This window comes from Syngnathus typhle, linkage group LG7, assembly GCF_033458585.1.
Source record: "Syngnathus typhle isolate RoL2023-S1 ecotype Sweden linkage group LG7, RoL_Styp_1.0, whole genome shotgun sequence".
NCBI lineage: Eukaryota > Metazoa > Chordata > Actinopteri > Syngnathiformes > Syngnathidae > Syngnathus > Syngnathus typhle.
The window spans coordinates 11382282-11396032 of NC_083744.1; the positions used below are offsets into that span (position 1 = coordinate 11382282).

The 13751-nt window shown below is 42.9% G+C and overlaps 1 protein-coding gene across 2 annotated transcripts; it reads left to right on the forward strand.

Moving 5' to 3' along the window:
* Nucleotides 1-1609: 1609 nt before the first annotated feature.
* Nucleotides 1610-13637, forward strand: LOC133157526 (ras association domain-containing protein 8). 2 transcript variants are annotated; one of them, XM_061284135.1, is made up of 6 exons: nt 1610-1932; nt 6773-6972; nt 8679-9472; nt 9727-9924; nt 10232-10376; nt 11446-13637. In XM_061284135.1, the coding sequence occupies exons 2-6, from the start codon at nt 6870-6872 to the stop codon at nt 11565-11567; spliced, it is 1362 nt and encodes a 453-aa protein (XP_061140119.1). In that variant the 5' UTR covers nt 1610-1932; nt 6773-6869; the 3' UTR covers nt 11568-13637. The 2 variants fall into 2 exon arrangements, with proteins under 2 accessions (XP_061140119.1, XP_061140120.1); XM_061284136.1 differs by having other exon boundaries at nt 6776-6972.
* The last annotated feature ends 114 nt before the right edge of the window (nt 13638-13751 follow it).

Consider the following 13751-nt stretch of genomic DNA (forward strand, 5'->3'; position numbering starts at 1 on the left):
GCCAATCCTCATCTGCCTTGATAAAAACGAATAATAGGGAATAATAAGGATATGTTTGAATTACTTTTTAATAGTGTACTCGCGGGTTTTAATATGTTGTGCTGCCGACGTCTGGGTTGCTAATAAATTGCTAATAAATACGAAAAGGTATGTTGTAAGTCGTAAATTTCAAACAAGTTCCACAACATGGTCAACAGTGCGTTGTTTATTATGAATAGTATCAATTCTGCACGGCGACCAGGATGAATTTTCAGTGAGTGCAAGGGAATCCCTCAAGGATAGACATTTCCGGACCGTTTCAATGTACAACGAAATGAAGCACGCCAATGTTGACTGCAGTTCCACATTTTATACATTCTTCAGCGGGAAAATGTATACAAATATATGTTTTATGGTCCAAAAATAACACTACTGCCAGACTCAGGACCTGAGGAAGAATTTTCTTTCTGTAACAGAATAAAGTTTAATTGCACATCCACTACAGTAGCTGGCAGTGATCCATCCATCCCATCCATTTTCTATACCACTTGTCCCTACGGGGGTCGTGGGCGTTCTGGAGTCTATCCCAACAGTCATCAGGCAGTAGGCGAAGGACACCCTGAACTGGTTGCCAGCCAATCGCAGGGCACACAGAAACGAACGACCATCCGCACTCGCACTCTAGGAGCAATTTGGAGTGCTCAATTGGCCTACCAAGCATGTTTTTGGGATGGGGGAGAAACCGGAGTACCTGGAGAAAACTCACGCGGGCACGGGGAGAACATGCAAACTCCACACAGGGAGGGCCGGAGGTGGAATCGAACCCGCACCCTCCTAACTGTGACTCAGGCGCGACACTGAGCGCCCAGCGCGCTGCGGTTGCGCGATCGGACTAAATTAAGCTTCCTGCGCACTGAGGTCCACTTAAATTTTGGAAAGTACATTAAGATTTTAAAAATATTTTCCAAATTTTAGCGACCGCTGTCACAATAATGCGACCAGCGCGGTGCAGTTGCGCGGGCGGCGGCGCGCAACGGTTGCGTGTTGGGCAGTTGCGCGATCGGACAAAACTAAGCTCCCTGCGCACTGATGTCCACTTAAATTTTGGAAAGTACATCAGGACTTTAAAAATATTTTCGAAATTTCAGCGACGGCTGTCACAATATTGCGACCAGCGCGGTGCAGTTGCGCGGTCGCCGACGCGCTGCGCGTTCAGCGGTGCGCTGCAGTTGCGCGATTGGACAAAAATGCGCAAATGAAAAAATGCTTAAGAAACGGCGGGGTTGGCTTAGAACGGATGCATTTTTTTCCATTATTTGTAATGGGAAAATATGATTTGGAATTCGAACGATTCACTTCTCGAACAGCCTTCTGGAACGGATTGTGTTCGAAAACCGAGGCTCCACTGTATTCTTCTTCCTACGGAGGACGTAACTGAAAATAATTGAGAAGCACTGCTTTTTTCCCCATACAAGAATTTTGTGGGTATTGTGTCTTAAGGTGGGGTGAGCTGACTTGAAGGTCAGTACGTGTGGATGTTCAGGACACCTTCCCGTGACCAGATGCCCTGGATGCGGGAGTTGTGGCTCGGGGTGGACTCTCCCTTTAAACGGTCCACAATGCCTTGCGGTGCCCCACTTCCAATACGATGTGTGCGCCTGCAGGAGAGAGGAGACAAGTGTGGGGACTGGGAGCGGAGATTTTTTTTTCTCCCCGCAGTTCACTGGCGTAAGAGCAAAACACTAGCAGACTCCGAGTGAACCGACTCAAACTTTGGGACAGGGAGCGCAAACGTTTTTGTCACCGAAACGACTAAACATCACTTTATCGCAAGTTATTAGGAGGATATAGAGAAGGATACAATTTGCGCTATTTTCACCTCCACGAATGTTTGATCTGCAAACTTCACTTCGCAAAAGGAGCAGTGCGCCGAGTCCTCTTTGCGCCATAAAGGTAAGAGCAGTGGCGCAAATCACAGTGAAATATTGTCTATCTCTGTAAAGGCTTCTCCTGGTAGTTTCTCCTGCCTTTAACCACCAATAACGAGAAGCTTTGATGCAACTATTTCAACTTTACTGCACATAGGTCAGCAAATACCGTTACATGGTTGGGATGATTAAAGTGTCCATCTATTTTCCACAAACTATTAGTCTTTGTGTGCTTGGTACTATAGCTGTTTTATTACTCTCCGTCCATGCTTAGGAAATGAGAATCACATCTGCTCTCAGTAAAAGGGCGAGCTGTAATAGTAGAACCAACTTGTGGGAGTCTTTTGGTTTACCCAGTTTATAGCTTTACTTGGGTACAAAAAAAATTAACCTTAGCATTTACTCACTTTGGTGCACCTAAGTCACCAGACTATAAGAACCAGAGGACAGTGGCCTGCATTAAAAGTACCCATCCATAATGATTAATTAATCTTTTACAGAGAACATGTCAAAATCAGTCTGTTTGGGGGGGAAATCGTGTGCATTTCAAAAACTGGAATTGGGTTAAGTTGGGTATATTTTGTAGAGGATGCTTTCACACACGCTACAAATACACTGGCCATTAAGTTTGCCTAGAATGCCCTTTGGGCAGTTGTAAAGTCGGTGTCTTTAACAACAAATATAGCATCAGCAAAATTAATCTCTCTCTCTCTCTCTCTCTCTCTCTCTCTCTCTCTCTCTCTCTCTCTCTCTCTCTCTCTCTCTTCTGGTTTTCTGGTTTTATCTGATTTCAACCAATTAAATGCAATCTTAAATACACATCGCCACCCAATAAGGCAACAGTATCTAGGGCAGGTGTGTCCAATTCCTGTCTTCGAGAGCCACAATCCTGCATGTTTTAGATGTTTCCCTCCTCCAACACTCCGGGTTCAAATGGTCATCTCCTCAGCAAGCTCTGCTGAAGCTCAATAGTGTTCTTGCTCATTTGAATCCTGCTTATTTCCAACCCTGGATCTGTCAAAACCAATAAAAGAACAGCAGATTACTGTTTAAAATTAACTCAAAGATATGTGGTGGGGACCTCTAAAGACATGCTGACAAAATTATTCTCAAGTTTTATACGGCTTGCTATGAAATAGTTTTAGCTGCAGAAATGTGTAGCGCAAGCTATACAGTATAAGATTTAAAGCCTGTCCAGGGGCCTCTCGCTGCCCTGCTGCGCCCCTTCTGTCTCTTCAAAGCTGGCCAGCAAACGATACATATGGCACAGAAACAAAAGCAGCATTATTGCCTGGCCAAATGTGCCATCCAGATGTTGGAGTTGCTGCCAGTGTTGACATCTCAGAGGCTGCTTCAGGGCCTAATAGTTTTTATTATCGACTCGAGAGGCAGAGGGGCATTTAGTTTTTCCCCTCAAAGACCTACATTCAAATATTGGAACAGAATGGTTTTAGAATAATACATACAGTATTTTATGTATTGCTTCACTATTGTGGTGCAGTAAATGTACACTTTGCTTTATTAGCTCAAGCACTACAAGGAGACTGTGAGGGGCCATTGTTGTTTTGGTTGTGACACACTCGTGCATGCCCAAACGGAATACTTCAAACTCGTGGGTTTCCTCATGTGTTCCATTTTCACAGATAACAATTTTCAGTTTTGAGACGTTACTGTCTCATGAAAGTTTCTACAAGTTTAAAAGAAGATTATATTAGATTTCCACAATGCCACAGGGCTACTAATGTGTGAATCACAGACTTATTCAATTTAAAAGAAAAAATCTATTTTTATCTTATTATTATTTTTTTTATTTAATCACGAGGCAACAAAGAGCGTGGTTGTGCATGTGGCCCTCAGCTTCCAGTTGCCCATCCGTGCCATAGCTAATGTCTGCTACAAAACCATCAAGATCACAGAGAATGTTTTCCCATAGCATCCTTATCTTTAAGTCATGCGCTGTTGCTTTCCCACTGGCTAGGAATGTATCCTCGGGATGTTATCAGTGCTGGCTCTTTAAGATCAAGTCCCTGTTTTTGGTTACAGTCTTTGCCATGCGCTCCATTGTTTACTCGTCACAGAGGGCATTCTAAACAAACTGATGGAATAAATCTTTATAAGAACGGTTCTTATTTTGTTCCCTTTGAGCGCACGCTGAAGTTATTGAAATTCTTAGTATGCAGACATACGCTAATGACTTCCCCAGACTAGTGAACTTAAGTCCTTCAAGTTTCCATCAATATGTGTTGAAGGTTAAGAGCAGAAGGTTTTGTATGAACGTTTGGCAGTGACATAAAAAACTTCTGTTGGTTGCTTCTAATGGCTAAAATTCAATCAGATTCCATCGCTTGCATACTAGTGACTGCAAAGCATAACCATCCACATGACCGTACCCTAGTCGAATTTGTCTCGGTTGTAGCTTTTGACCACAGCGTGGATATTGAACTACATCTCGGGTTCTGTTTCTGATTATTAAGTCTAAACCACACTTGCACGACAGGAAGGGCAAATAAAATGAAAGGTTTATCATTTAAACAGGGCTAGAATGTAAGAAACGGTCCATTGTTTAAACGTGTCATCAGTATAATATACCGCCGTGTGTGAAAAGTTCTTAAACATTCCAATTACCAATATTAACCCCCCCCCCCCCCTCCCCCAAAGTCAATCAGAAACAAGACTGTATTTAGCTTTTTTTTTCCACGATGGGCATCAGAGTTCTTTTGAGAGGTCAGTATTGGTGCAGCACAGCCATCCTCCTGATCGCCCTCCAGGTTGAGTAAATCGCTGGAAAAAGCCATGCAAGTGTTAAGGTCTTCCACTAAAGTCTCTAGCATTTTTCCTAAGGTGTGAGTTATTGCACCATGCAAGCCACGATGAAACACCCACACAAGCATATGGTAGGTTGTTTACAGCAGCCGCCAGGAGAAGCCTTTACCCCGGCCAACTCGACCTGGAGGTTAGTCACGGGCACACAGACAGCACACACTTCTGTGCTCTCGTGGCAATTCACCTTGAGTCAACAGCACGTTTGCTCACGAAGGTTTACATGTTTTGCTGCGGCTGATCATATCAAAGGATTTCAGGCCGTCTTCAGTTTCATGAAATACTTCTCTGCACAAATCAGCGAGTGGGCATCTCCCCAGACTGCGGCTTGGACGAGCCAGAGAAATCAAGCGTGCGGAGGTTAAGATGGCTCTCTGCCATGCAAAGCTCTGCGCCGGTCGTCGGGGTTTCCGTCGTTGGTATTGTTATGAATCTAAGTGGAGTAAGCGTTAATGTAAATCACATCGTTTGAATTTTAGGATTACAGAAATTTAATTAAAACACATTAAACTGTGTTTTGCTCCCTTCCCTAAACTCATCGCATCCACTGGGTCAACATATCTGTATAATTGTGTGTGTGCGTGTTTTCTTCACTCCTTCCCCCACACTTCTAATCCTTGAAGGCTGCTTTGCATCAAAGCCTTAATGAGAAAGGTTTATAAAGCTGTTACTGTGTTTTTTTTTGGTTGCCGGCAGGAAACAATATTGCAGTGTGACCCTGAGCTTCATTTATGCCTCTTTTATTTGGAGTCTAAATTAAAGTGAAAACATTCGACTTATACTCAGGAGCGACTTATATACATATATATGTTTTTTTTTTTCACTTTTTTGGGCATTTTATGGCTGGTGCGACTTATACTCCGGTGCGACTTATACTCCGAAATATACGGTAGTTTCACATAATCAACAATCACAAATTCAGCTACATACAAATGCCTCCAATAGGGATCCTCCTGTTCAATTCTATGTTCTTGTGTGACTTACGTTTACGCCTGTGGCTGAATGACTCGAGAAAAGCGAAGTTCTGTGGTTAGGCCAGGCCAGCGTGTTGGGGGGGGGGGGGCGAAGGGGAGGTGAACAAAGGGACCATTTGAGACACCGGTATAGCGTTATGGAGCAATGCCTTTCATTCTCTGCAAGTACAACGTCCTTGAAGGAGAGTCCCTCACGCTAGATGAGTGTTCCATGCGTCACATTATGTTGGAAGCTGACCTTCGTGTAACATAACACATGCTTGAGAATGCTTTTAATTTTATCCAGCGGTTGTTTACTGTCTGTGTTTGTGTCTGGAGCTTGTGGAAAGATTAGTTGTACTCAGCGGTAGGTAGTGTAGCCAACAATTGTACTCAAATAAGACTACTGTTACAGTAGAATAACGACTCAATAAAATATTTGTTTCAGATCATTATTTAAGAATAAGTATCCAGTGAAAAAAACTACTGAAGTACAGTGTAACTCCTAAGTAAATTCAGAACACTTTATCAACAAAGTTACTTTCTGTAAGTAAATGCAAAAAAGTACTAGTGTGTTTTCACTCTCCTTTGGTTATATTTTTTTGCATCATAGCTTGTTTGTGTTCTGATGAGCAGAGGGGCTTAATTAGTCTAGCTCAATGAACAGTGGCATTAAAAGGAAAGGAATTTGTCATTTCCTTGTATTGTGATCCCCCCCTGGCTCTACCTTCCTGTTTTGCAACAAAACATTTTTGTGCTACTTCATTCTCTCTTATGTCACACACAGTTTTCCTTTTCTGACCTCATGGTTTCTTAGTTCTTACAAAAGCAGGATCTGGGCCTGGGGATGTCTATTGGCACTATTTTCCTGCTTCTCAGTAGACACGACGTACCTTTTAAGCGCAAAACAACAGTGTTGCGGCCAGATGGTTTTGGCATGACTAATAAAGGAGATGACTGGACTCAGTATTTTCACAGTGAGCAGCCTAATGATAACGTGAACCAAATAACAACCGTACGAGTTCAACTTGAAGACAACCAATCATTGAGCATATCCTCTTTGTCCTGTTTCCTCTTGTGTTTCCTCCCAAGAAGCAGCAGAAGCGCCACGGCTGCCCTTGGGCTTCTGATGTCTTCAAGAATGCTGGGGCCAACCCATCACAGTAAGCCTTGTCCATTTTGACCCACAATGGAGCTCAAGGTCTGGGTGGATGGAGTTCAAAGGGTCGTGTGTGGGGTTACTGAAGCGACCACCTGCCAGGAAGTGGTGATTGCACTGGCTCAAGCGATAGGTAAGACAAGCTGTGCATGTTCTCCACATGCTTTGGTGGGGTCTTTCCCCCTCCCTCTTGGTAGTCTAGCTGCTCATTTTTACCTCTGAAGACTAAATACGGCCAATAAAAATAAAAAAATGGATGGATCAACTGTGGTGATAAGTGTACTATATAGACCAGGGGTGTCAAACTCATTTTTTTAGCGGGCCGCATTGTAGTCATAGCTTCTTTCGGAGGGCTATTATGACTGTCAACCCAAATAAATGTATGAGCACCTTGTATTATATACAGTATAAGCTACAAAACAAACGGACAAATAACTCGTTTACAAATCAGACGAATAAAAACTGGTCAAATATGTAAAAAAACAAAACAATTTGCAATTCTAGTAATGACACACGAATTTAATGCACAATTTGTCTTCGCAGGCCACATAAAATGATGTGGCGGGCCGTATCTGGCCCCCGGGCCTTGAGTTTGACACCTGTGGTATAGACATTGGTCTCCAACTACCGCTAGCATTTTTTTTATTTCCACTTACAACTTAAAGTTGATTGAAATAAAATATACTCCAAATATCACTATTTATTTTATGTGAGAATAAGTAAAAGCTCTACTGCCTTTGTTAGTTTGTGGTTCCGCTCCACTCTTTTGTAATTCCAAGTGTTAGCCACTCTGTGTGCATGCAATACCACAGCAAGTTGGGAATCCAACCTCTTATCATACTCGCCTCACAGTGAAACTGTATCGGAATGTGATTACAGTGCCCTGTCAGCCTCATATTTAGTTTCTCTACAGACATAATTTACTTTCACTCTACTTTTGTGTAGATAGCGTGATCCCATTTTCAATGTAGCTGACTTCATTATCTATGGATTACTGATTTTGTGTACAAAGAAACTTCCAGGCTCTTCAAAGATTTAGCAACACAGCTGCTTGAAGGTTATGCTTTGTTGTTACTTTGGTGTTCTTGTTTGGTTTTAAGAATTGCAATTATATTCAGTCGGTATCCAGCAGTGCAACTTGCAAATCAACATTTGCATTACGTCAATATAGTCTGTCCAAGCAATTGAGAGAGTAAATTCAAACAGAAACACAGTATGGGGAATACATAAACAGATTTTCCCGAACTTGCACTCTCTGCCCTTGCGTACACGCGTCAAGTAGCTAACCAAGTGACATAATCACTAGTTGATGTCCACAACATAGCCACACTGATCCCCCCCCACCCCCCCCGACCACCCTTCAGTATGAAACAAAAGTAAAGGTACAGAAGTGTATTGTAAAACACTCCTCAACACATTTATCTGTCATCTAATAGGAAAAAAAACATTTCTCAGTCTAGCAGCCTCTACTATCTGCCTACTGTAATTCAGTGGGTCGTGGTGGCTTTATTTGCAATGTCTTACTAACTCAACCCCCCCCTACCCATATGGCTATGTGAGGAATAAAAGTGCTTGAACAGACTGAATTGACATCACTTCCCACAAATAGAGGGTTGGAGGAGGGAAAGTATGACTCATCCCTTTCTCCCCTGCCAAGCTGACAAAGCAGAGCCCCCTCCTCTGCCTTTTCCTTTTCTTTTAACACAAATGCTTTGTCACGTGGTGTTGAGCACTGCTAATTTTCCAGCCTATATTTTGTCCATGTGCACAGTTACAAATATGAAAGCTTAATTCCATGAAGCAAATCTTTACATCGGCTCTCTATTGTGTTGCTGGCAGGTCGGACTGGAAGATACACGCTGGTAGAAAAATGGCGGGACACAGAGCGCCATCTAGCCCCTCATGAGAGCCCAGTTGCCTCTCTAAATACGTGGGGTCAATACGCAGGTGATGTTCAGCTGATTTTGCTTCGCACGGGCCCTTCCCTGACTGAACGGCCCCCTTCGGAGGGGCCCCCTCTGAGGGGGCCTGAACGCGGCTTTCATCGACAGAGCCTCCCCCCACTCGCAAAGCTTCACCATCCCAACGATCGCTCCCTCTGTCGCCGTGAGCCTCGGCGCAAGTCTCTCACCTTTACAGGAGCGCCCCGAGGTCTGAGGGAGATATTGAGCGGTGGGCGGGCGAGTGAAGTTGAAGCCAAGAGGAGACTTCACGTAGGAAACGGTGGGACCCACCATCATGCCGGAGGAGCCACTGGGAGCGCATCCCATGGACTGTGGGCCTGTCGCACGGAGGACCTGGTTCGACTGGTGGGCGTTCAGAGAGAAACGCTGAGCGTGCTGGAAAAGAAACTAGAGGTTTATGAAGCTGAGCTCAAAGCCCGGGCCGAGGTGCGAGCGGGACGAGCTCCGGGCTGCACCGGGGACTCGGGCGGGGGTCTGATGGAGGAGATTTTGAGACTGGAGAAGCATCTGAGGAAGACTGAGGTGGAGATGGAGGAGGAGGAGTTTTGGAGCACTGAGCTGCAGATTGAGCTGGAGAGCGAGAGGCAGTTGGAGGAGAGGCTGGAAGAGCTGCATGGTCGTCTGCAGGGCTGCGAAAAGGAGATTGAAGAGAAACTGGCAATAGTGCAGGTGTGTGTTCTTGTCCAATCTTAGTCAACAAAAACATTTTGGTAAAACCACAGTAAGCCTTCTAAACCTGAATATAAACCTTATAAACACGGATACGGTTCACAAAGTATTCTGTCAGCCATTGGTATCAGTTGCCAAGTACTTTAAAACAAATTGGTATCTACCCCATACTTGGAATCAGTACTCACTCATCCCTCGTAAAGTAAATGAAATATGCTCAAGTATTCTGTTCTATTTGTCTCTTGTCCCATCAGGGTGTCGAAAGTGGTTTGGAGGAGATGCGTCTGCAAAGAGAGCGTCAGGAGACCGAGTGGCTCAACGAGGCAGAGGCTCGAGCTCAGGTGCTCCGACTCAAAGCAGAACTGAAAGCACAAGAGAGACAAGGTGTCCAGATGGAGAGCAGCAGTAGAGCTGTGGACAGGTCACTAGGACAAAGCACCAAGAAACTACAGGTGAGATCAATCGGTGAATTTCCTTTTCTCCTTTAGTGTTACATTCCTAACAAAATAAAAAGATTCCTCCGTTTATGATGTCGTGGATTGTTATGCAACCACATGCTTGCTCTATCTATGCTTAAGATCTGAGGATAGGGTTCCCCCAACTGGCTCACATGATGCTTTAAATGTAGAGACAGAAAATATCATCACTCTCAGAGCCCCAAAGCGACTCTGTGATTATCCTTTACCACCACAATGAATAAATGTGCCCCCCCCCACCCCCTTTCTCATTTCATTATGATGTCATACTATTTCATGAAAGGACATGCAGCATGAGCTGGAACAGCTAACCAAGGAGCTCAGGCAGGTTAACCTGCAGCAGTTCATCAAGCAAACCGGCACCAAGGTCACAGTGCTGCCAGCTGAACCTGCGGAGGACGAAAGTACAAGCACCAATCGTGTCATAGGTAATATCCGTCCCTGGTTTAATTGGTGGCTATGTATTGACAAATATACTCATCTATGCTCTGTAAAGGATAAAAAAAAAAAAGATCTTCACCTGCATTGAATAATAAGAGCTTTCAGCATTATATAACCTGTCACTGTTAAATGTCAAACAGAGAGCAGACCTTGGGGAAATGGCATGCAGTCAGTGATTCAAGGCTCACTTATGTTTGACCTAGTTGAATGGGTTTGACCTGAGACATGCATTAGAGTGCAATCATATGCGAGAGTACAAGGTGCCTTAGCCAGAATAGTGCTCCGTAGCACAAATAGTTAGCACTTCTCGTCTCAATGCCGACAGTCAGAAGCGCTGACTTCAAGTTCTGCATTTACCCTCTCTTCCCCTCGCGAGCCTCTTTCACACATGTTCTCTTAAGTACTTTTGGACCACAGTACTGTCATCCTCCATAAATGTCGACAAAAAGCACTGAATTACACGGATTCGGTCATTATCAAATAAAGATTTATTTCCGTTAGCTAACAGTCAGACGTGTGTTAGGAAATTGCATTATCTTTTGGGAAGATGGCTGATAGTTGAAAACATCCATTCCGTTTCTACCGATGACGCCGTTGAGGAAAGCAAGAGGCTGGCCAATGGCTACGCTGTACTAATCACCAGTCAATCATAGGGCTGACACAGCACTTTACCACTTTGGCATTTTTATTTTTTTTCTGCCCCATCTCAGTTAGCATGAGAGACCTAACAGAGGTTAAATACAGCCAGGCTTTACCAGACTATGAAGTTTAACACCCAAGACTAAATGCGCACACCTCATTGTGTTGGAAGCAATTGCTGCTGTTGCACTGACGTCACCACACATTTAATTATTATCTTGATGTCGCGAGTCACAACTGTTAAATGCTGTTAAAATTCTTGCCTTGCTGCAACTGTCTTTACTTAAACCCATGGGTAGTAAACTATAGAAAAGAGATGAATGGATATGAATTGTCGTGAAATTAAAAGGTAGAAAGCATTCTCATCTGCAAAATCATTTCCCCTATTTTGCATTCATTTCCATTTTCCATTTTCAGATTTGGTTCCACTAACCGGCTCCCTGAAGCGTCCCGTGTCCCTGCAACCATTGTCCGGCCATCTCCGGGTCTTAAAAAGTCCTCTCAGCTCCGGCCTCAACCCAGAGGGCATCTATGTTTGAGGCGCCACCACACTCCTGTGCTGCCGGTGACTAGAGCACAATAGTTCCTTTCCCCCTTGGAGCTTTTTCAATTCAATCACTTTGCACAGGATACCTGAAAAACACAAACCCGTACAGTGTCGTCTACGGAGGCAACCACTTGCGAAGGAACAGTGTAAAAACTTTGCTGGTGAAGGATTTGTTGGCACACAAAGAAGGTCTTGTGTTAAGCATGCACTTTGAAGCATTTCTAACCACGGCCCAGGCCGCCCTGGACATCTTTTAAAACACAACCAAGTAATGTATAGTTTTACTCACTCTAGTAGCGCCTGAAGGCTTTATACTGCTTTCTTGCTGGTACTATAATTCCAAACTGGCCTTTTTAGAATGAATGTGAATTGATGAAATTATATCCATTTAGTAGTTATGCAATGAAAACATTTACTCCACCTGATGCCAGACTGACTTAAACTATGAAGGATATAAGAAAAACAATTATAATTTAGTTGACTGTAACTCCTACTTGTTAAAACTATGCATAAATAGGTTTATTTCTATAAAAGTCTTTCTTTAAAATCTAAAATGTTTTCTTTAGCTAATCAAGTGGCGCATTCCCTCAATGATAAATGCAGTGTCCTCCTTCTTGCAGTGATATAGGCTACATGAAATCAAGTCACTTGTTCTCCAAAACTTTTTATTTGTTTATTCTTGTATGTTTTATGCCTTGTGGCCAAAGATGAACAGCTCTGAGCGCATGCATGATTGTGATGTTTTTATAGCCATATACCGTACATGAAGAGCACCAATAGTACAGTGAATCACTTGTGGCATGCTACAGCTCTTTAATGTACAATGTGCGTATATCATGTTAGATTGTATCTCATCTGCTAACCGCAGCAAAGTGCCTTAATGTATTCGCTGGGTAGTAGGTGATGATAATGATGAAAATAAAGCTATGGTGGTAATATTGAAGACATACGTTTGCTGGTTAGAGTTCGCTGCCCTGATAACATGGCAACAACCAGTAACGTTGTTCTTGTCAATAGTTAATAGGGAATATTTGAGATTGGATAAGTCTGCAAGTGTACTCCATATTGTTACCATTATCACCACTTATTTGTTGTAAAATATTCCATATTAATATTCAACCCATTCATAACATTCTTTATGCTTTACTTGGACAATGAATTTTCTTGATGTTTGCAGTCTTCGCATCTGTCACGTTGCACAAATTCCATAAGAAACATGATAGCCAACATATTTGTATCTTACATTTGTTTTTAAATGACATGCTTATTTTTAAATTACACTTGTTTTGTATCAACCTATAAATAAGGATGGATTTCTACTTTAAGGAAACCTACTTGTGTGCATTTGTGTGATGAGATGTACGAAGTAGCTGTGATCACTGTTTACAATGCTCTTGAGATTTGCAAGATGTCAACTGTACCCACGTTTGTTTTTTTTATTCCGCCTTGAAAGAGGTACGGTTGTAACTGTTGATGAGATAATGGCATGACTCAATAAAACCGTCTGACACAAGTTTTAAAAATAGACGTATAGCTATACCTTTTTGAGTATTTGTGTTGTGCAAGTGTGTTTCACGAATTGGCCACTAGATGGAGATATGTACTCAAAAGGTGAAACCTTTCACGTGAATGACGCGTCTTTGAATTTAACTATTTATGCTACACTGTGATGAGAGGGTACAAAAAACACGTCATAAGTTGGTACTAATTGGACTTATTTATTGACAAAATCAGTTTACCCCATGTTATTGACCACTAGAAGATCCACAATCTAATTATTTTTCGAGTTGTAAATTATGTTATAGTATCAGGGTAGAGGTGGCCCCCTGGGCTGGGCCCCTTGTCTTTCATTATCCTTCTCACACATGATCTGGGATCAAAGTCTGGGCTTATGTACATTCTTAAGGCATGACTTGTCATCTTGATTGGAGCTGCATGACTGTGTTTCACCTCCTCAACGTGTCTGCCGAGGTCTGAATTGTCAACTTTTTGTATATGTGAAGCCCTTTGAGAGTTGTTTGTGATTTAGGTCTATATAAATAAACTTGACTTGAAGACAACACATAGACTTACTTGTAGTTGCAAACTTTAAAGTCCCCTCCAGGATTTGTGGCTTCCTTCCACCTGTTAAATTGCCGTCACGCACAGCAGACATTCTGCAATTGAAGAGAAAAAG

What these genes read in the sequence shown, in the direction of transcription:
- LOC133157526 (XM_061284135.1), top strand. Translation starts at nt 6,870, where the DNA reads ATGGAGCTCAAGGTCTGGGTGGATGGAGTTCAAAGGGTCGTGTGTGGG. An exon ending in TGCACTGGCTCAAGCGATAG is followed by an intron (nt 6,973 to 8,678) that starts GTAAGACAAGCT and finishes TGTTGCTGGCAG; the next exon opens with GTCGGACTGGAAGATACACG. An exon ending in AGAAACTGGCAATAGTGCAG is followed by an intron (nt 9,473 to 9,726) that starts GTGTGTGTTCTT and finishes TTGTCCCATCAG; the next exon opens with GGTGTCGAAAGTGGTTTGGA.